Source organism: Sinocyclocheilus rhinocerous, unplaced genomic scaffold (genome assembly GCF_001515625.1).
Source record: "Sinocyclocheilus rhinocerous isolate Xijiao unplaced genomic scaffold, SAMN03320098_v1.1 scaffold864, whole genome shotgun sequence".
NCBI lineage: Eukaryota > Metazoa > Chordata > Actinopteri > Cypriniformes > Cyprinidae > Sinocyclocheilus > Sinocyclocheilus rhinocerous.
This window is the reverse complement of record NW_015645567.1, coordinates 1,402,532-1,425,087: the sequence shown is the minus strand read 5'-3', so window position 1 is coordinate 1,425,087 and position 22,556 is coordinate 1,402,532. Positions and strand designations below refer to the sequence as shown.

At 36.3% G+C, this 22,556-nt stretch overlaps 3 protein-coding genes, 1 long non-coding RNA gene and 1 pseudogene across 7 annotated transcripts in view; 2 read left to right on the top strand and 3 right to left on the bottom strand.

The window, feature by feature from the left end:
- LOC107706750 (CAP-Gly domain-containing linker protein 1-like) overlaps window positions 1-6,217 on the top strand; it is a 19,218-nt gene extending 13,001 nt beyond the window's left edge. Inside the window, exons 16-21 of the mRNA XM_016510553.1 lie at window positions 955-1,040; window positions 3,578-3,683; window positions 3,810-3,853; window positions 5,168-5,228; window positions 5,485-5,641; window positions 6,111-6,217. Coding sequence (XP_016366039.1) covers window positions 955-1,040; window positions 3,578-3,683; window positions 3,810-3,853; window positions 5,168-5,228; window positions 5,485-5,641; window positions 6,111-6,217 — 561 coding nt within the window. The remainder of the gene's footprint in view (window positions 1-954; window positions 1,041-3,577; window positions 3,684-3,809; window positions 3,854-5,167; window positions 5,229-5,484; window positions 5,642-6,110) is intronic.
- A 3,753-nt stretch (window positions 6,218-9,970) lies between these two features.
- Window positions 9,971-13,731, bottom strand: LOC107706784 (B-cell CLL/lymphoma 7 protein family member A-like). 4 transcript variants are annotated; one of them, XM_016510603.1, is made up of 6 exons: window positions 13,060-13,497; window positions 12,222-12,303; window positions 12,041-12,134; window positions 11,797-11,946; window positions 10,966-11,066; window positions 9,971-10,870 (listed from the first exon to the last, which is right to left on the bottom strand). In XM_016510603.1, the coding sequence occupies exons 1-6, from the start codon at window positions 13,128-13,130 to the stop codon at window positions 10,799-10,801; spliced, it is 570 nt and encodes a 189-aa protein (XP_016366089.1). In that variant the 5' UTR covers window positions 13,131-13,497; the 3' UTR covers window positions 9,971-10,798. The 4 variants fall into 4 exon arrangements, with proteins under 4 accessions (XP_016366089.1, XP_016366090.1, XP_016366091.1 ...); XM_016510604.1 differs by having other exon boundaries at window positions 12,222-12,299; XM_016510605.1 differs by having other exon boundaries at window positions 12,997-13,064.
- Window positions 13,146-20,535, top strand: LOC107706786 (uncharacterized). The gene is made up of 4 exons (XR_001636183.1): window positions 13,146-13,176; window positions 15,646-15,713; window positions 18,248-18,284; window positions 20,260-20,535. It is a non-coding gene; the product is annotated as an uncharacterized LOC107706786 (long non-coding RNA).
- On the bottom strand, window positions 14,055-15,042 carry LOC107706782 (hydroxycarboxylic acid receptor 2-like; annotated as a pseudogene).
- LOC107706783 (density-regulated protein) lies at window positions 18,409-22,419 on the bottom strand. Its single transcript, XM_016510601.1, has 8 exons — window positions 22,257-22,419; window positions 21,400-21,510; window positions 21,222-21,241; window positions 20,546-20,630; window positions 20,167-20,274; window positions 19,032-19,148; window positions 18,796-18,935; window positions 18,409-18,709 (listed from the first exon to the last, which is right to left on the bottom strand). The coding sequence occupies exons 2-8, from the start codon at window positions 21,497-21,499 to the stop codon at window positions 18,665-18,667; spliced, it is 615 nt and encodes a 204-aa protein (XP_016366087.1). The 5' UTR covers window positions 21,500-21,510; window positions 22,257-22,419; the 3' UTR covers window positions 18,409-18,664.
- Window positions 22,420-22,556: the final 137 nt, after the last annotated feature.

Genomic DNA, 22,556 nt, shown 5'->3' with positions numbered 1-22,556 from the left:
AAATATTGGAATCGGGTTAGGATGATATTGAAACTGGATAATATAAGGGCTTATTTTTTCCCCATTTAAATTAATTTTATATCATGCATGTTTTGGTGCCTGATTACATTTGAAGCATGTATAATTCTAGATTGGAGGTTTAATGTGAGCACTGTTTGTTATTGTTGTTGTTGTTTTTTCTCCCGATGTATTGATTTCGAATTTTGGCCAGTGTCAGAAATTAACTTAATTATTAAGTTAAAATTCCTTAATCCTTAGTGCATTATTGATTGTTCTTATTAGTAGAATTTGAAAGTATTATTATTATTAAAACATATATATATATATATAAATAAACATTATACATTTACTAGCCAATGGCGATTCAATTGCCAAGGTGTCCGTAGAGGGTTGTAATGTTTGTTATTTTTTTAATTGTTTCTATTTAGCTTTAATTTTTATTAATTTGCTAATTATTTTATTAAGTAATTTTAGTACTTCAAATTAAACATTTTATTCCAATTAGTAAATTTCTACTTTTAATGTAAGTTTTTAATCTAATATTCATATTTATTTATTGTTTGTTTGTTTGTTTGAATATTTTACATTAAAAAAAATACTGTAATAAAGATATTTTGCGTAAATGAGCATAAATATTATTTAATAATATTATAAATGAATAACATTTTTACAGTAATTATATTTTTTTCACTTTGCAGTTATGAAAATTTGATTTTTTTTTAGGGTAATGATGAGAATTTGAAGCAATGTGTGCTTTATTTATCATTAAAATAATTTAAGAACGCACAAAAAGACACGATTGTCCTTAAATATGTGTGATTTTCTTTATGCAAAATACATGTTGTTGAAAGGTCACATGACATTCACCCCAATACATTTCGTCCAAAACCATGTAATGTTTTTCTAAACCTCCTTCTTTCACTTGATTTATTTCTCTTTTATTTCGTCCACCAGCTTGAGACCCTGAAGCAGCAGAACTCTCAGTATCAGGAACAGTTGAGTTCAGAAACGCAGAACATCGACAGCCTCCGCAAAGAAATGTGAGTCTCCTGCTGACGTGCACCCATGCATTTTCACTTCATTGACTCTTTCATTATTTATTTAGGACTTTTTGACACTTTCATCTATAGTGATAGTAGTGAGAGGACTGGAAATAATAGGGAGGAGAGGAAATGACATGATCCAGCTTAAAATGTATTAGTTAACGTTTGCTGACCACTGAACAACAGCTGCAACAAATAAGCGCCATTTAACGTCTTTCAACTGCATCTTATCACATTAATTGCCTGCTTTGTTGGAGCTATAAAGTATTTTGATCTTAATTAGTTGGTTAAGTACCATGTTGGCGTCATTGTGGTGGTATAATTAGATCTGTGAGTCACAGAATGACATCACATGTCCACATGGTCACAACAGCTTTTATTTTATTGAATAACAACAGGCGTAATGTGCATGTTCTGAAATATTGAGCTGTTGTGCTCGTGGCTCGCAGCATTTTACATTCAGGATAATCAATAAGAAAAAAATGTAGGGCAGAACCTGATTTTATACATCAGGAATTGACTGGATGAAGTTTTTGAAAAATAAGAGGGTTTGGTGACACCCGCTGAAAAAATACTTAAAATAAATAAATAAATAAATTCCAAAAATTGCAATTAAAAAGATTTAATGATTTTCACTTTTCATATTTATTTAGCGATTTAATTATTTAATTTAAAATGTTTTTAATGTTTGCAAAATTAATTTTGAGCATTTAAGCAGAAACATTTAGCTCAATTTCTGAATAACAATGCACGGTCTGACACATTGAGCGGTTGTGCTCGTATGCAATAAGAGTTTGAATCTGGCTTGCTGCATTTCCCATTCACGATAATCAATAAGAAAAAATGTAGGGCAGAACCTAATTTGACCGTCAGTAATTGATTGGATGGTGAAGAGTGCCTCTATATGAAAGTGTTTAAAAAATAAGAGGGTTTGGTAACACTCGCTGAAGAGATAAATACTTTGTTTCACTTTTCATATTTAAAGGGATAGTTCACCCAAAAATTAAAATTCTGTCATTAATTACACTCCCTCATGTTGTTCCAAACCCCATAAGACCTTTGTTCATCTTCGAAACACAAATTAAGATATTTTTGATGAAATCCGACAGCTTTCTGACCCTGCATAGACAGCAAGGGAACTACCACGTTCAAGGCACAGAAACTTAGTAAGGACATTGTTAAAATAGTCCATGGTGACATCAGTGGTTCAACCGCAATTCTATGAAGCTATGAGAATACTTTTTGTGCGCAAAGAAAACAAAAATAATGACTTTATTCAACGATTTCTCTCTTCTGTGTCAGTCGATGCTCATTCACGAGAGTACCATGACGCATTTTTTTTCTCTGTGAAAATAATATAGGGTAGAACCTGATTTTATACACCGGGAATTGAAAAATGAGAGGTTTGGTGACCCCCAATGAAAATATATAATTTGTTTTTTTTTTTAAATCCAAAAATTCCTAATTAAATTGTTTCACTTTTCATATTTAAACAGTTTATTTAGACAGTTTATTTTGCAATATATCTGCATTTGCTAAATTAATTTTAAGCGTTTAAGCAGAAACCTTTAGCTCAAAATGCTTTTACAATCTCAAGGAACACTTCTGGTGGTGTAAATGGGGTCCATTTTGAATTCATGTTGACTTTAAAATAAAGCGCCACAAACCGAAGCTCGAAGCCTTCATAACTCAAGCTGATTAGACGCACTCCTTCAAGCCGCAGTTGATCGGCATGTCCAGCGAGTGACGGCTCCAGTGATGCGGGCAGGTTCCTCCGTGCATCCTCTTTTGAGCTCTTGCGCTGAAGATATTCGTAGCTGAACGTTTCAGAAGTGAGCGTCTCTCCTCCAGGGAGTTTTACGTAACTCTGTCTTTCCAGCTACAGCTGCTGTTTTCCGCCTGTCTAATGGTCTCGACTCCATGTGAGATCCGACGGAGTTCCTTTCATAACACTCTGTTGATCTTCTGACACTCATAAATATGCATCGTGGTGTAGCTTATAATATTATATATTTTTTGGTATTCTTTATGGAAAAAATATGTAATGCTTTATTAAACACAACATATTCTTTTAGCCAGTAGTGCATTTGTTCTTACAATTTGGAGACTTCACCTTGATTTTCCGCTTGAGTTTTGAGCGTGCATGATTTGATTTATTCCTGCATTATGATGCACTCTGGGTAAAAATAGATTGGCTCATTCGTTACACATAAGGAGGAGGATGGTGACCTGTCCGAAGGTTTTTTTTTTGCTCACCAAGGCTGCATTTATTTGATCAAAAATACAGTAAAAACTAAAATATTGTGAATATTATTACAATTTTAAATAAATGTTTTCTGTTTGAATATATTTTAAAATGTAATTTATTCCTGTGATGCAAAGCTGAATTTTCAGCATCATTACTCCAGTCTTCAGTGTCACATGATCCTACAAAAATCATTGTAATATGCTGATTTGCTGCTCAAGAAACATATATGCTAGTCCTACATGATAGTATGGGCATTAACTCCCTCCTTATCTCTCTCTCTGTGTAGTGAGGAGCTAAAACTGTCAGCCAATCAGAAGTCTCAGAGGCAGGTGTTGCTCCAGGTCGAGAAATTGACATTGGCCCAGGAGTTGGACATCCACACGCAGCAGAAGGTGTTTATCTGTCTGTGTCTTTCCTTGGACGTTTCCTGTCAGCTCTTCTGAAATGTGTTGCTCTGTGACGTTCTCCATCAGTTTGAGGGATTGAGTTATCATGTATCATGTTTTTTTTTTTGGCAGCTTGGCAGCGAATCTCTGACTAGCCAGCTGGAGATTACAGAGAGGTAAGCGCATGTCTTGACTCAGTATTAAGTTCATTCAATCAAATCAAGATAGAAATCTTAAAGTGGATGCCTATTGGAAAAATTGGTTTAAAAGCAAAAATTTAAAGCTTACTCACCCTCAGGCCATCCAAGATGTAAAGTGAAAGTGACGTGTGGCCAAGTATGGTGTCCCATACTCAGAATTTGTGCTTTGCATTTAACCCATCCAAGTGCACACACACACACTCCGTGAGCACACACCCCGGGCAGTAGTTGGGGGTTCAATGCCTTGCTCAAGGGTCTCACCTCAGTCGTGGTTATTGAAAGTGGAAGAGAGCGCCAGTCATTCACTCCCCATAGTACTTTCCCTGCAGGTACCGAGACTCAAACCCGTGACCTTCGGGTTACAAGTCCAACTCTCTAACCATTAGGCCACAACTGCCCCTGTAGATGTTTGTTTATTCATCAGAACAGATTTGAAGAAATTTAGCATTACATCACTTGCTCACCTCTGCAGTGAATGGGTGCCGTGAGGGTCCAAACAGCTGATAATAATCTCACAATAATCCACACCACTCCAGTCCATCAGTTAATGTCTTGTGAAGTGAAAAGCTGCATGATTGCAATAAACAATTCCAACATTAAGGTGTTTGCTTCTGGCCAAAATACTCCATAATCCATAATAACGCTTCCTCCAGTGGAAAAAGTCCCTCTCCTGTTGTCTTCTCCCATTCACTGTAGAGGATCCATTGGTGAGCAAGTGCTGTAATGCTAAACTTCTCCAAATCTGTTACAATGAAGAAACAAACTCATCTACATCTTGGATGACCTGAGGGTGAATACATTGTCAGCAAATGTTCATTTTTGGATGAACTCTTCATTTAAATTTCTTCACAAGCTTTCAAAAACCGAATTTATTACTTGTGGTTATAAACAGCATGTCACAGACGCTTTTGATGGTGATAATGGAGCTCTGTCTTAGTAATTGTTCAAATGAGAGCTGGATTTGAGATCACATGCACTCTGGAGGCTTTAAAAAAGCTTGTCAGTACACGTTCTTTACAGATCAGTGTTTTATAATGCACCAAGATTACCACATCTAGAGAGATGTTCTGTTTCCATGACTGCTGTTTAGTTAAATAAAAAAGCTTTTGACTTCAGATCTATTGTTTTCCTCCACCCTAAAAACACTGCAGTCCCACTGGATGTCTGTTCATTTTTTTCATGTTTTTCTGTAAGCTTTTAATATGGTATTATGCATGTTCTCAGAGTGCATATGGCTTTTGTAACATGACTAAATCCAACCAGCTAGAGTGAGCTCTTCTGTCCTCACAGGGAGAACTCCAATGCAGTGCTGTCCGATAAAGACAAAGAACTAGAGACACTACACAATGAGGTAAGAACTTTGACTCTTGGGTTTCAAAAGTCTATCTAAACTTCTGGATCATTCTTCAAAGTATGTTTTATGCATTATGGACTATGACAAAATTTGTCTTAAGTAAAAAGAATGTAGATTAATTTCATATGAAAACCCTGTTGTCTACAGCAGTGTTCCTATTCTTTCTTTTTATATAAAACTTTGTACTCCGTGTTGTTGGAGTTACAATATGAAATGTTTCACTTAATATGAAAAAAATAATTTGTCATTACAGATTGCAGTGCTTCGTGTGGAAAATGCCATGGCCAAGACGCTCCAGTCGGCCGTGACGTCTCTAGAGAGGGACAAAGCCCAGCTGCACAGCCGAGTGAACAGCCTGGAGCAAAAGCTGGAGGGCCGGCAGACGAGGAACAGAGAGGAAGTCACTTCAGGTCTGTCAGCGTATTTATATTTGGAATGGAATGACAGCATGTTGCATTCTGTGCAATATACTGTATATTGCCAGCTACTTTAATTCACACTATTATTTAAAAGTTTAGGTTATGTTTTTGTAATATTTTGAAAAGGTCTCTTCTGTTCGCCAAGCCTGCCATTATTTGATCAATGATTTTGCATGATTAATTCAGGGAATGCCATCCAGTTATTATCTCAGAATAAAAATGTTTTTCTTTCTATTTTTAATCCAATTTTATGTAAAAATATTAAAGTTGCTTTTTCTTTTAATTAATTTGTTACACTGGAAATGGAAGTAGTATGAGTAATACGAGTAGTACTACTATTTTTATTTCCATTTGCAGTATGAAAAATGAATCTAAAAAAAAAAAACCCAACGTAAATTTTTAACAAATCTTCCTTAACTTATATGCAATTCCAACATTTCAACATTTGTCTCATCTGTAGGTGATGCTGCTATAGACCAACTGAGAGAAGAGAAAGAGTTTGCTGAGGGACAGGTAAAACTCTTCTGCTCCATATTTGGTAATGGTTTGAGGATATCATATGTGTAAACTTCTAAATTCTGCCATGTTTTCCTGCATGAGAAGAACTCGTAACGGACTGTAAAACAGTACAACAAGTGCACCAAACAAAGCTGAAGCTAACCACTATTAACTTATTGCACTTCTCACTTTAAATGTATACAGCACATGAGTTTAACTGCTATTGTTTGGAAGTAAGTTATTATTTTTACTGTTAAATGTCAGACATATAGTTATAATATTGTCATATGAATGGCTTTTTATGTGTATTTTGATGGTATGTCCTGTAGATTTCAGGCCTGTTCACACCAAGTCCGAATTTTCGGCACAAAATAAATGCACGGCAAGATTTTAAGATTAAACATTTTTTGTGTACAAATTCAAGATTTATTTAAAATACAGAACAGTTACTTCAGGTATCCAGAATTTTTTTTAGAGGATGAAGAAAATTTTGCAACAAAATACAGTGCAGAATAGTTTTGGTGCAAAAAAGGGTTTCCACATATTTTAAAATTCCATGTATTTTAGTCACCTCAAACTTGGTGTGAACAGACCTTTACTAAAGCACAATTTTTAAGATCATATTGTATCTCTTATTGTTGATGTAATATTAACAAATCTTTCATCTAAATTTATACCTCAAAGTTTTATAACTGCGCTTATGGCCAAAGTTTGAAAAGCTGCCCTCATAGTCTCAATTTTATGCAAGGACGGTCAACAGATCCCATCACAAGGTCCTCCAGCTCCTAAATAGAACAGAAGGGGCCTAGTCAATAATTAATGTCCCTTAAAAATGCAGCCTGATATGACAAATCTGAACCCCACATAAAATAATAACAAAAATAGTATCTATGTAAAATAGATGTGAATGTGACGCTTTTTGCTAACCTAATTAGGATAATTAGTGTATGTTTATGACCAAAATACAAATGACATTATATTGTTTGAACAATGTCTCTTATATATATATATATAAAAAAGGGCAATTTACCATGACAGCCAAAAGTTTATTATATAAATTATAATTCTGATTTCATTTTGTGAATGGCAGTCAAAAACCTAAAAGCGCGCGAACAGGAAGTTTGACAGAACGCCAGATCTGAGGTAAGATACTTCACGACGAATTACATCAACAAACTCTTAAAAAGTTAACGAAAGTCATATAAGAGTCATGTTATAACATCAGGTAAAGTGATGGTTGATGCAGAATCATATACAGTACAGTCTCGATGTAATTTCAATTCTGAACAACGAATTGTGGTGAAAAAGTCTTATTTGATCTCTGTCCCTCTCTTTTGCTTTCTAATACTCATGTTTTTGGTAAACGCTTTCAATTATGTTCGTATCAGAAACGTTTCTGGACAATGTAAGTATAAGGTAACGCGGTAAAGCGTCTATAACGTTTTTGCAACATCGAAAAATATATGAAAATACGTCCGTCGTCGTATATAATGAATATGAATAAAACAATCTTAGCCTTTCCAAAACAAAACGTTGTGTAAGCTGGGCTATTAATCTTGAATTGAAAAAACCCCCCATAGAAATACTTAAAAACAGGCATGATCTAAATAGTCATAAAAAAAATAGGCTAGTAATCAATTCAGTTAACATTTTTTATTAAAACAATTTGAATATGCTAAAAATAAGCACTAATGGTGAAATAAATAAAAACCAAAATTAATAAACTGTACAAAACAAATTCATTTCAAGAAAACATGGTCCCAATGTATCTATAGAGTATTTCATTGTATGTTCCTTGAACGTTGCTACATCAGATTGAAGTGAGAATGGATTTATTGTTTAAAATGACATAATTTAAAAACTGCCAGATTGTGTTCAGTGAATATGATTTATCCATCAATCAAGAATTAAGTTCCAGCTCAGCTGGTTTGGAAATGAGGTATATATTGGATTCATTTTGACATGTAACAAAACATTCTTCATCCCCTTAAAAAGCAGTGATGCTTTGAAAAGCTTTAAAAAAAAACAAAAGCCACAAAAAAAATTAAATCACACATCATGGAGCCAGAAGGCACACTAACCAGTAGAGAATCTATGAACAAACCAAACACCAGCACTATAACCATACAACAACCTGCAAAATAGTTAGAAAAACAACTAGTAGAGTCATTAAATTAAATAATAGAAGACTTAAAACAAAGATGATCACAGCAGCAAATCCATCTTTTATCTTGACAAATCTATGCAGTGCATTCACTCTCATCACTGTTAAACTAACGCTGTATATCGTGCATGAGTTGAATGGAGCGAGGCTGCAGGTTTCTCACAGGATCAGGTCAGTGTTCGTCGTCGGCCTCGGTTCACTGGCACAGCGACAATGTTCGCTCCAGGTGAGAAGATGAAGAACAGGGTGAAGCTGTACTTAAAGATCAGGAATGGATTGTTAAGTGGGTTGTGTTTCCTCATTGGTTTGTGACAGTGACGTTTGAAACATGGGAGCAAACTAGTCAGCTTTAGTTATCTAAGTCCTGAGAAGATGATTCCACTCTACTTTTCTTTGTGGGTGGGGAACCATCCTCACTTTCCTAATAAAACACAAAAAGCAAAACATTTTCTCACCCTCAAGTCATTCCCAGCTTTGATTATTTTCTTCTGATTTGAAGGTAATTGATGCTTTTACCTGAGTGTTTGTCGAGGTGTCTGATGAGGACTCCTTCTCCCCTGATAACAGAGTATCTTTTTTGGTTGTTGACGTCTCTGAAGGGGTAGAGTTACTATTCCCTGTAAAAAATACACCACACTGATTCATCCAATTGTGATGCATCACATTTCTTTCAGCTGGAAGATCTCGGATGCAATGTTTTGAATACCATCTCTATAAAAATGGACTCACCCTCAGGCCATCCAAGATGTAGATATGTTTGTTCCTTCATCTGAACAGATCTGGAGAAATGTAGCATTACATCACTGTCTCACCAGTGGATCCTCTGCAGTGAATGGGTGCCGTCAGAATGAGAGTCCAAACAGCTGATTAAAAACATCACAATAATCCACACCACTCCAGTCCATCAATTAACATCAAGCTGTGTGCTTGTGTGCAAATAAGCAACAAGCTGTGTGCTTGTAAGAAATTAATCCATCATTAATATAAAAAAGGGCAATTTACCATGACAGACAAAAGTTTATTATATAAATTATAATTCTGATTTCATTTTGTGAATGGCAGTCAAAAACCTAAAAGCGCGCGAACAGGAAGTTTGACAGAACGCCAGATCTGAGGTAAGATACTTCACGACGAATTACATCAACAAACTCTTAAAAAGTTAACGAAAGTCATATAAGAGTCATGTTATAACATCAGGTAAAGTGATGGTTGATGCAGAATCATATACAGTACAGTCTCGATGTAATTTCAATTCTGAACAACGAATTGTGGTGAAAAAGTCTTATTTGATCTCTGTCCCTCTCTTTTGCTTTCTAATACTCATGTTTTTGGTAAACGCTTTCAATTATGTTCGTATCAGAAACGTTTCTGGACAATGTAAGTATAAGGTAACGCGGTAAAGCGTCTATAACGTTTTTGCAACATCGAAAAATATATGAAAATACGTCCGTCGTCGTATATAATGAATATGAATAAAACAATCTTAGCCTTTCCAAAACAAAACGTTGTGTAAGCTGGGCTATTAATCTTGAATTGAAAAAAACCCCCATAAAAATACTTAAAAACAGGCATGATCTAAATAGTCATAAAAAAAATAGGCTAGTAATCAATTCAGTTAACATTTTTTATTAAAACAATTTGAATATGCTAAAAATAAGCACTAATGGTGAAATAAATAAAAACCAAAATTAATAAACTGTACAAAACAAATTCATTTCAAGAAAACATGGTCCCAATGTATCTATAGAGTATTTCATTGTATGTTCCTTGAACGTTGCTACATCAGATTGAAGTGAGAATGGATTTATTGTTTAAAATGACATAATTTAAAAACTGCCAGATTGTGTTCAGTGAATATGATTTATCCATCAATCAAGAATTAAGTTCCAGCTCAGCTGGTTTGGAAATGAGGTATATATTGGATTCATTTTGACATGTAACAAAACATTCTTCATCCCCTTAAAAAGCAGTGATGCTTTGAAAAGCTTTAAAAAAAAAACAAAAGCCACAAAAAAAATTAAATCACACATCATGGAGCCAGAAGGCACACTAACCAGTAGAGAATCTATGAACAAACCAAACACCAGCACTATAACCATACAACAACCTGCAAAATAGTTAGAAAAACAACTAGTAGAGTCATTAAATTAAATAATAGAAGACTTAAAACAAAGATGATCACAGCAGCAAATCCATCTTTTATCTTGACAAATCTATGCAGTGCATTCACTCTCATTACTGTTAAACTAACGCTGTATATCGTGCATGAGTTGAATGGAGCGAGGCTGCAGGTTTCTCACAGGATCAGGTCAGTGTTCGTCGTCGGCCTCGGTTCACTGGCACAGCGACAATGTTCGCTCCAGGTGAGAAGATGAAGAACAGGGTGAAGCTGTACTTAAAGATCAGGAATGGATTGTTAAGTGGGTTGTGTTTCCTCATTGGTTTGTGACAGTGACGTTTGAAACATGGGAGCAAACTAGTCAGCTTTAGTTATCTAAGTCCTGAGAAGATGATTCCACTCTACTTTTCTTTGTGGGTGGGGAACCATCCTCACTTTCCTAATAAAACACAAAAAGCAAAACATTTTCTCACCCTCAAGTCATTCCCAGCTTTGATTATTTTCTTCTGATTTGAAGGTAATTGATGCTTTTACCTGAGTGTTTGTCGAGGTGTCTGATGAGGACTCCTTCTCCCCTGATAACAGAGTATCTTTTTTGGTTGTTGACGTCTCTGAAGGGGTAGAGTTACTATTCCCTGTAAAAAATACACCACACTGATTCATCCAATTGTGATGCATCACATTTCTTTCAGCTGGAAGATCTCGGATGCAATGTTTTGAATACCATCTCTATAAAAATGGACTCACCCTCAGGCCATCCAAGATGTAGATATGTTTGTTCCTTCATCTGAACAGATCTGGAGAAATGTAGCATTACATCACTGTCTCACCAGTGGATCCTCTGCAGTGAATGGGTGCCGTCAGAATGAGAGTCCAAACACCTGATTAAAAACATCACAATAATCCACACCACTCCAGTCCATCAATTAACATCAATCTGTGTGCTTGTGTGCAAATAAGCAACAAGCTGTGTGCTTGTAAGAAATTAATCCATCATTAAGACATTTTTAACTTCAAACCGTTGCTTCCATCCTCTATTCATAAAAATCGCTTTCTCCAGTGATAAAGTAATCTGGTCTGATTCAGGAGAGAAATATGCAAACATGCAGCTTTTCACTTCACAATATGTTAATTGATGGACTAGAGTGGTGTGGGTTACTTGTGAGGCTTTTATCAGCTGTTTGGACTCTCATTCTGACGGCACCCATTCACTGCAGAGGATCCATTGGTGAGCAAGAGATGTAATGCTACATTTCTCCAAATCTGTTCTGATGAAGAAACAAACTCATCTTCGAGCTATTCCTTCCAGAATTTCATTTGTGTAAGCATGAAATTTATTCATGTGATCAGAGTGGCTTTTCGTACCTTTGTCAGGGGATGGCGTATGTTCTGCCTTGCATTTGTTTCCATCAGTGTGAGCAGCAGCAGTGGCCTCTGGTGTCGGGCTCGTGCTACAGCTGTTCTCCATCTTCACCGGAGAGGAATCAGCTACTGAGCTCTGATTACTGTTCTCATCTATAAGGGAAACCACAGCTTGCCATTTAAGAGTCAATAATGTCAAATTACATTATGCACAGACTTAGAATCTTGGCATGGTTAAGAGACTGACCATGCATGTCCATCATTCCCGGAGAGGAACTGTTCTCTGGAGTCGTCACCTCCGATCCATATTTCTCCTCTCTGCCCTTCTTCTTTTTGTTCTTCTGTTCAGCAGAAAACATGTCAAGACAGAATATCAATGAACTACAACTTAACAAAAAGAAAATAATGCACAATTGTCACACACTTACATCATCTGACTTTGGTTCAGTCACTGGAACCCATTTGAAGATACGCAGTGAAGTGTCTCCAACCGTCACCCATTTTTTCTCCCTGTGAATTGTTAAAACAAAGATCTGTAGCACAAAAAGAAGTGCTTCAATGCCTAAATAGGTATTTGTTACTGGTTAGCATTGTCCAATAGCTTACACGGCCGGCGTGGCAGAGTCTTAACTTTGATAAAGAATATCTCTTTTTGTTTTGAGACTTTAGTCTTTGCAACTTCAGGGATCTTATCTATGCACAATCAGCTTGTAACACTCCAAAGAGAAAGGAAAACTTGAAATCGCATCATATGACCCCTTTAAGAGAAACTTGAATTCTGATTTAAAAAGCCAAATATATTCATTGCAGTAATTAATATGCACTGATGGAAAATGCACAATAAGACCAGAAGTGAGTTTAAAAAAAGTAAATAGGCCATTATTGATTTTGTGTTTACTTAAAATACACTTAAACGTACCTGACATTTTTCTGCAATGGCAGTACTTTTAAAATAACATACCATATAATATATATAATAAAATTAGAAAATTCTAATAAAATTAGATACTTCAAAAAAATCAGCATTATAAAAGTCATATCCAATGAAAAAAAGATACCTGTGATTACATTATTCTACAAGAAAAACAAGGTAAAATGCCGTGCTTCATAATATCAAACATTTGCACTCCAAATTATTTTTCTTATGCAATGAAAATAAATACAGGCAAAAATGAGTTTATATGTAAAATGTCTAAAGATAACATCCTTGTCTAAAAGCCACAGCTTTAATGTTGTTAATGAAATATCAGGCATGCAGTCGCACACTTCCCTGTCCCAGCCCCCACAGCGCTCCATGTGTTCAGCTTTATTTGATGTAAAGAGACTCTGAGCTGCATTTCAACTCTCTGTGTGTGTTACAGCGACTGTGACTGGCGCGCACAGGTGAGTTTATCAAGCGTTTCATCCCCCAAAACACAGATGTTACACATTACAGTGCGCCAAACTGCAGCGAGAAATGGCTTCATGTGACTGCAACGAAATGGCTTCTGGGTTCAACCCACTTCATCTCCATCAGAAACCTTTGAAATCCCTCCAAAACATTCATTTTTTAGTGTTATGGTGTCGGGTGCGCTCGAGTTCACTTGGAAATCGCGCTCAAAAATTACCCTTATAATTTCACTCTCTGTCCTTCTCGTTTGTTCTTTCTCTCTCCTCCCCCACAAGCGCATTTTTTTCTCTCCGGTGGAACAAACACAGGGCTTTTCCCCGCGATCTTACCATTTTCGAACTTTATCAATAGCGGCCATAACGCGTTTGATGTCATCTTTGGCTCTGCTCCGGGTCTCCGCGCGCACTGACCTGCCAGACATTCCCGCCGCTCGATAATATTTTTAAGCTCGGCAGTTCACACTCAAAATATTACAGTGAACGCTGGGCCGGGAGAGCGCCTGCGCCAAACACACAGCGAGCAAACGTGCGAGTGCTGCGAGAACCGATTCAAACGTTATAGTCACATTTAATTAAACAAAAAACGTTGTCGTTCATATCTAAAACATTGAGTATTTCCATATAGTGTTAATTTTACTATATTTTCATTTTTACATTTAAATAATCAGACATAGCAAGAGGGCTGTTGAAGTCATTTATTAAAGTATTAGTGAAGTAATTAATGCATATAGGGCATATTAAATGTTTATGAAGGTTACAAATCGATGCTTGCATGAATATACATTAACAGCTATCATTTACATCTGAATAAACATTATTATGAATTATAAAGTGTATAACTATAATATCAACACTACATAGTGAATATTAACTTAAGATATATTAGCTGATACTGTAATAGAACTGCGATGGTTCTTCTCATCATTCTCATTCTCCATTTTCTTTCCTAGAAGTTTCATGTAGACTTTCTTGAGGGATCCACTGAACACAGTGCTGGAGAAATAATAGACGATGGGATTGAGCACACTGTTGAAGTAGGTAAAGCAGACAGTCGTGTAAAAAGCCACATTTGCATCACGGAAATACTGGCACTCGCTATACCAGCTCTTCAACACCCAGACGGCGATACGGGAGACATTGCTCGGGAAGAAACATATAATGAAAACTAGAGCAACTGCTAATATAAACTGCACCGCTCTTTTGATTTTACCCTGTGTGTCCACTGTCTTACTTTTCAGTTGCCACGTAATACAAGCCGGGCAATAGATAGCAATGGCGGTGGGCACAAAGAACTGGATAGCGCAGAATGCATTGTGCCAGTCAGACAATGCATTGCGCCCCAAACATATGTTGAAGCTCTCACACTGTGTGTGGTTGTTTAGATAGTAGAAATGCTTGTCTGTTAGGAGGTAGACAGTCATGGCTATGATGAGACCCCACAGGCCAACAGAGACCCACAGGGCATAGGTCAGACCCATTGGGTTGATGCGGTTGAGAGGGTGGACGATCTTCAGGTGTCGGTCCACTAGCGACGGCAGTGAGGAAAAATATACCAGCAGCTCTGTTGGCGGCCAAAAGAAACAGCAAAATACGGCAGAAAGCATCTCAATAGACCCAGTCCTTGCCCCTGTGGTAGTAGTTGGCCCTAAAAGGAAGGCAGAAAAGAACCACTGAATCTGCCACAGCCAGATGGGCAAGATAAACAGAATTGGGCTTCCAGGTGTCCCTGTGGAAGAAGAACATCGAGAGGGCGAGGATGTTCCCCATAAGGCCAAAAATGAATTCCACGAATAGTATAAGAGGTAGGACTTCATCCAAGATGGGAGCTTCGAAAGCGCAGCACTTTGAGGAGTTTTCCATGATTCTGATGCTGAGAGAGTCTGAGAATTTATGATCTTTATTGTTTCGTCTCAGTACTGAATATTCCAATGATCCCCCCAAGACTTGGTCTCAATATGTTTGCTTCAGAGGCGTGGCTACGTGTGGGCAAGATCAATTGAAAATCAGCCAAATTTAAGTTTTAACTTAGATTGGCTTTAATATTTCTTCCTAATTTATTATTGGCTGTTTAAGTCTTAAGCTTAGAAGAGGCGTAGTCGGGAACCTCAGGAGTCACTGTTTAACGCGGACACAGAACCTTTTCTTTCAAACAGAGCAAGTTGTCTGTGCACTTATTTTAAAACCTACCAATGTAACTTAAATACCTATTTTTGTTGAAGCATGACTAGATTTTTTTTCTTGTTTTAAGATTGAAGATTTCTTGTTCTATGTATTATTGTATTTTGGCCTCACATATACTCATGTAGCAGAAATGTGCATTGACGTGTGGCTTGGATGCCATTTACCCATTACTTTTTGCTATCTGTAGTTTCTCTTTATTTTCTTCTGTTGAAAACATGGTAAGAAACCTTGCAGCAGGAATATTTAATTGTAAGATCTAATTAATATGTTTTATTTTGTCAGGTTGTCAGGCGCTGGAAGTTTTGCTTCATGTTTTCTGAGGTTGTCTTCTGTATTAGATCCTGAGTTTGGTGAGTTACTCAAAAAATCCATTACAGATTACTAATTACTTAAATAAAACAGTGATTAAATTTATTATTATTATTTTAAGTAAAACCCCTACTAAATAATACCTTTATACCAAAGGGCAAATAGCTTTTACTGTAAAACCAGTGTGTCAGTGATTGTATTGTCTTGTCTGTGCATGTATTTTCACTTCTGTTTGTGTGAAATGAGAGTCTGATGCTCTATTAAATTGTTGAGCTTACAGAAGGGATGCTCTGATTAGGTTTTTTATTGTAGCCAATAGAAATGACTGATTCATTGTCATTTTAATCAGTCAATACAGATTATGAAACTGATTTTTTAAACCTTTTATCAGAAGCTCTATCATAACTGGTTGTGTGTAAGCTCGTGGTCACTCTTAACTGAATTAAAGTAACACCAGCTGTTGTATAGTTTTTGTTCACAATGATAACCCATACGGAAATGTAAAATATGACATATATTGCTCTATATCAAGAGTGATATTGTCATATAGGTTACCTATACATTCTTTGGGTAGATGAAGATATAAGTAATATATAAAATCCCCACAGTAAAATTTAATTTAAATTGTTCATATGTTAATAATATCTGAAAATGTAAGCAGCACTGCAGGTTCAGAGCAGGAGAACAGAAAGAAGTAGAAGATTAAGTGCAGATTAAACATTTACATCATGTTTTGAAATCAGGATTGTATTCTCTATGAACTTTTGTTCACTTCAGAGTTTTTCTCTGAAACAGTTTGTCTATTCTGTTATCTGCTATAACATCTATTGATAATGGCATAACTATAATGATTACCATGTAGGATCCACCTGCTCTCATCGTTTCAAAGATGACACTCCCCCTTCTGGATTTTAGTGGGAAGACATACATTTAAACTGCAAAAAACTTTGCTGGATATAATCAAGTGTGCATAGGAGGCTGATCCTTCATGATCTTCATGAGATCAGAACAGTTTTTGAAATTTCAGTTAAGTCCGTCTTTCAAATTTCAATATTGTACAACATATACAGTAATTTTAAGTACGCAAATTTTTAACTTCATAATTTTGTTAGTTATTTGTCTAAAGATGATGTACACCAAATTTCAATAAACAATAACAGGAATAACAATAACAATAATAACAGAAATACAAAAAACAAAGAGATACAGAACACTTAAAGCTATGCGTAATTAAAACAAACAAACAAACTCTTACACAATGTTCATGCTCGAAAACCCTCCAATGTGGCTGAATTACAACAATTCTGCATAGATGAGTGGACCAAAATTCCTCCACAGCGCTGTAACAGACTCATTGCAAGTTATCGCAAATGCTTGATTGCAGTTGTTGCTGCTAAGGGTGGCCCAACCAGTTATTAGGTTTAGGGGGCAAACACTTCTTCACACAGGGCCATGTAGTTTTGGATTTTGTTTTCCCTTAATAATAAAAACCTTCATTTAAAAACTGCATGTTGTGTTTACTTGTGTTATCTTTGACTAATATTTAAATTTGTTTGATGATCTGAAACATTAAAGTGTGACAAACATGCAAAAAAATAAGAAATCAGGAAGGGGGCCAACACTTTTTCACACCACTGTATATATATATATATATATATACGCAGTATGTGTGCAGATTTTGAGTGTGTTAGAACTTTGATTCTGGATGCATTTAAACTTTTGAATAGATATATATTTGTAGAAATACATATGTAGAAAATTTTTTCTGGCATTTTAATGGCAGACAGCAAACATAAAATATGCATTTCCACCACCTACTGGACTGGAGTAAGGACTGAAGCATGGGAGAGGGATTTTATTGTAGTATGGTGTCAATTAGTCTCAGCCTCAGACGTCACGCCCACAGACCATTGGCTGAACGTCTGATGCATACGGCACACAAAAGTGGAAACACTTCAGGAGTTTCGAAGTCGTCATCGGATTGGTTGAATTATACAGGATTTCCGGGAGACGTGTGTGTGTTGTGTTCTTTAACGTTCCGCCTGGAAACAAAGATGCTGTGGCGCCAAACCCCCTCACAAAAGAAGAAAGCCGTCGTGTTTACAACTGTGACGATGAGCGCTTATCAGGATCAACTATACACTGGATTCTCAAAAGTATGTGAAATATTTAAAGTTTGCGGCACAGAATCTTTAAAATACGTCCGAGAGTTTTGCACACCGGTCTGTTAGAGTGGCGACATTTCCACGCCCCGAAACGTGACGCTAAAACTAAACGAAATGTGATTGTTTGACATGTCGGTCAAACGGCCTCATGGGCGGGCCTTGGCCAGTGAAAGCTGCCATGGATTCCAGACCTTCAGCCGTCAGTCTGGCTACGCGAGACTAGGTGTCAATAGGTAGATTTTCACCAAAACTGATTGGAGCACTTAGAGCCACATGGATATTTCTGCTGACAATTTTTGGTGCTTTATGAAACTTTAAAGTAATTCAAAATTGTAAGACAAAATTGCACTGACATTGTATTGAATTCACCCAAATGGATATTCATTAAATTATCTTTTTGTGTTTTGCAGAAGAAATAAAGATTCATGGGTTTGAAGCGATATGAGGGTGAGTAAATGATTTGCTTTTTGAGATATTACCCTTTCAAAATGCATCTGTAAATCATCTAACTAAAGGCCACAGTGTTGCATCGGAGGCAGTGATAAAAGAAACAATACACAACAAATGTGTGTTGAATGAGACTGAAATTTATTAAGTCTATTGTTTGCATGTGTGAAATGCTTTTAAGGTCACATCATTCCAGACCTTTGGCAACCAAAACACAAAGCAGCTATCAAGAACTGAAAAACCCCAAGGATGAAGCCATGTCCACGGAAATTCTATACAGTAAATAAAATAGATATAAAAGGGCTTTATGTCAATGTGTACATTTGGCCAGGTTTGCTGTGTCACGTCGCATCCGTTTCAGTAAAAGTGCATATTGGGCTTCACTTTTTGACCTCTCCAAGATCGTCGATGCTGTCGTCATCCACCTGTGGGGTTAGAGAATATGTCAAAAACGGCTTCAAAAAGGTTCTTCTGGTCGGGTTTTGCAGCTGGATCTGGGATGTTCGCTTACCTCAGGCCACTTTTCCTGGATTACGTCCATGATGTCATCTGTAAAGTCTCCCTGAATGATGATTTCGTCTTCTGCTGTCACCGAGACACCGCAGGAGAATTTCTGAGCAAAGAACCTCTGAGCCTCTTTGAGATCAATGTCTGATGTGGACCACAAAATGACAGCAAAGTTACCACAGGGTGAAAATACAGATCAAATACAGAACATCAGTCTTGTAACTACAATCACAGCCTTACCGAAAGTGGCCAGGCCACACACCCTTGTGACGTATTTCTTTTTAGCTCGTGGGATTTTTGCTATTGTGACTTTTTGCGGGACGGTCTTCTTTTTCTGTTTGATTTGACCTCTTCCACCTGCAAAGGGGGAAAATAATAATCTATTGTAAGTTTATAGGCAGACAAACTCAAAAAGTAGATAAGTGTTGTTTGTTGGTAACAAACTAAAGCTACTAAAAATCATTTTCAGTAATTAAAAAAAAAAAGAAATATAAATATTTGATGAAAAACTTAAACTTAAAACACTTGAAAATTTAAAAAAAATTAACATTTAAAAAGTTGCCATGGCAATTATCTGGTTGAAATACTAAAATTACTGAATTGCTGAAAAAAATATAACTACATAAAAAAAAAGAAAAAAAAAGGAACTAATAAAATGACAAGCAGAAAATTAATAAAACTGAAACTGAATCTGAAAATATAAAAATAAAGGCTAATTGAAAATATTAATAAATAATATATTAATATATCAATAATACTAAAATAACACTGATATTAATCTTGACATAAAAATTCAAGAAAATAAAGTAGCCTGTAAACGAAGATCATATTAATAATCAAGGACATAAAACCAAAATACACTTCTCTTTAGCTGTAAATTAATTGTAATGTTTTAATTGGACAGTTAAAGGGATAATTTACTGATTTATTGCAATATGAGGTTTTAATAAAAGTTGTCTATGCAGTAGAAACACATAAAAAAAACAAAAAAAAACAGTGCTTTAGAAAAGACAGAAAAAAGAGCTGTGGTGAAAAAGAAAGTAGGAAAACTTTAACTGCCATAATGCAATGGGCTTGATCAGATTAACCATGAACCATGAGATAAAAAAGGGGGAAGTATTATCTGTAGTTTTCACAAAAGCCCTGGCACTGTCAAAAGATTGCTGGATGGATATCTTGGCGCAGGTAACATGAAAAAAAGAATACATTGTTCATTTGTTTATACCACCGACATTGTAACAATGCAAAGCTGGTTGAAAATCATTCAGAAAAAGTTTTGAATGTGGTGTGGAAGGCAGTACATGCACAACTACTGCACCACCGCTCCAAAACGTTTCTGTTTATAGATGTTACATATAAAAGAAAAATGTTTAACCTCTCTTTTGTTTCTTCTTCTCCTCTTCCTCTCCTGCAGCGGGCACCTCTCCACCACCACCACCACCTCCTCCTCCTCCTCCTCCTCCAGTAGTTTCCTGCTTGGGTGCTGTACTTACACAACAGCAGTGATATCAGTGAGCAAACTACTGACAAACTGATACAGCAGTGCATGTCATAATGGTGCAGACCAAATATTCTGCTTGTCTCAGTGTCAGATATGAAAAGACACTCAGAGATCAAACAATCCTGCAAGAGTCAAAGCTATGGAGGCACAAATAAAACGGTAAGCAAGCTAAAATGGCAAGAAAAAGCACTTTTCGTGACTTTATATGAGATATTGACATCTTCAAAGTTGCTATGAAAGAAAACTGACTTACCAAGAGTCAGTTTAGCAAACACATCGGGAAAATTCTTCTCAAGCCACTGTTTGCATTTGGCCGGCTCAGGCATGTACTCACAGTACTAGCAGAGCAAAGCAGAAACATTTTAATTCATATTTATTCACTTTCTACCAACATAATATGTAATCATTTAAGGAATACATCACCCAGAAAAAAACATTTGCTGGAAATTGTGAAGAAAGTGAAAAAGTCCATCCACTGCCCTCTTACATCAAAATCCATTGACATGTATGTTTAGGACCGTTTTTGATTGTAAACGGTGCTTGATCTGTGCATATTAATCTCCTGATTCAGACTAGATTACTTTTTCCAATGGAGGAAGCGTTATTATGGACTTGCATTTTAGCCTGAAGCAAAGGTTTGAAGTTCAAAATGCCTTAATGATGGCTCTGTTTAGTACAAACACAGTTTTTCACTTCTCAAGACTTTAACTGATGGACTGGAGTGGATTACTTGTGAATTATTGTGGTGTTTTTATCAGCTGTTTGGACGCTAACCCTAACCTCACTGCAGAGGATCCATTGGTGAGCAAGTGATGTACTGCTAAATTTAGAAAAGAAACAAACTCATCTACATCTTGGGTGGCCTGAGGGTTAGTAAATTTTCAGCAAATTTTCATTTTTGGGTGAACCATTATATGTGATGTACTCACCTCTGCTGGCAGAGAACACACTGCAAGTAAAAGACGACAGAAACGTTAGTCTTACATGACTGTGAACAAAAATAACCATTAAGACGATAACATTTAATTTACATTTTAATTGATATATTACAGTTAGCATTTGCAGTGCATTGAGATTTTTTATTTTTATTTTTTGGTATTTTCTCACCTCCACAATAGAGAACTTTTAGTGGGTATTTTGCAAATGGGTCGGCACGATCCACTTTATTTTCTGGTGAACCCAACTCTGCATTCTCAGTAGTAGCCATATTACATGAATCTACACAAATCATACAGATGGGTTATTTTAGACTGACAACATAACACAACCAGCTGACGCACAGAGACCAACACTTGAATTCTAAGCTATCATGCAAGAAAAAAATTCGCATTTACAACACAGATTAATCACACAAACCTAGAGTAAAGTGTTTAGTTTGCAAGAATTGCAAAACAAATATGGTGCCTTCATAAAGCATACAGAAATATGGTCGGTCTGAAAATGGTTATACTCAAAACCTATAATAGCTAACCACACATCAGTCATAAATTGTTGGATTGAAAGTTAAATGTCATAACCAAAGATCTATCCATCTAATTATAAAAGGAGAGACCTTCCACATGTCACTTGTGCGCTATTTATCAACCTTGGGGACATTTTTAATCATCGTTTTAAATTAATTAGACTCTCAAAACGCTGTTTTGGTTCATAAAATCACAAAAGATGCATTTAAATGCATGTAAGCGCATAAATTATCAAGTGCCAGCAACACCCTAGTGGTGTTTTAGAGATACTAACCACCACACTAAGATAAGAAGCAATGGGTCTGAAAAAAGGTTCTTCTTATAACACTAATAAATGCATTCAAATATAGTTTAAAAGTCTTTTCGAGTCCCTGACAGTGACTTGAATCGAGGAGCCTCCGCACAATGATCATGCATCCACACCAGTGAGCACCCATTTATTAGCCAGCACTGCTAATCACAGCTCTCCTACAGCAGCTACGCGCTCAAGCTCATACATACCCCGTCGATATAATCTCAGTACAACTTGCTTTTGAGTAACACCTTGATCATTATTACATTAACTCGTGCGGATGTTCGTTAAAGGGTGAAAGAGTTCCTCTATTGCTCAGCAGTCAGCACACATTCACTGCCTGATTTGGCTTTGGGTCCTGACAACGCCTCTCTGAGGTAGAGCAACAACGGTGTTTAACGCCGCTGCCGTATTACGTACGTACTTCGCGATGAAAGATTTTCAAGTAATATTGAATTAACAATTTGAATTTATATAAGATGGTTTTTATATAAAACATTTGATGCGTT

Bases quoted from the DNA above. Each gene is read 5' to 3' on its own strand.
- LOC107706783 (XM_016510601.1), bottom strand. From the start codon at position 21,499: ATGGCTACTACTGAGAATGCAGAGTTGGGTTCACCAGAAAATAAAGTG. The intron at 20,631-21,221 runs GTGAGTACATCA...TTGCTCTGCTAG, and splicing joins TGTGTTCTCTGCCAGCAGAG to TACTGTGAGTACATGCCTGA. The intron at 18,936-19,031 runs GTAAGGCTGTGA...GGTCCACATCAG, and splicing joins GTGTGGCCTGGCCACTTTCG to ACATTGATCTCAAAGAGGCT.
- LOC107706784 (XM_016510602.1), bottom strand. From the start codon at position 13,604: ATGTCTGGCAGGTCAGTGCGCGCGGAGACCCGGAGCAGAGCCAAAGAT. The intron at 11,067-11,796 runs GTACGAAAAGCC...TATTTTTTACAG, and splicing joins TACGCCATCCCCTGACAAAG to GGAATAGTAACTCTACCCCT. The intron at 10,871-10,965 runs GTAAAAGCATCA...GTGTTTTATTAG, and splicing joins ACACCTCGACAAACACTCAG to GAAAGTGAGGATGGTTCCCC.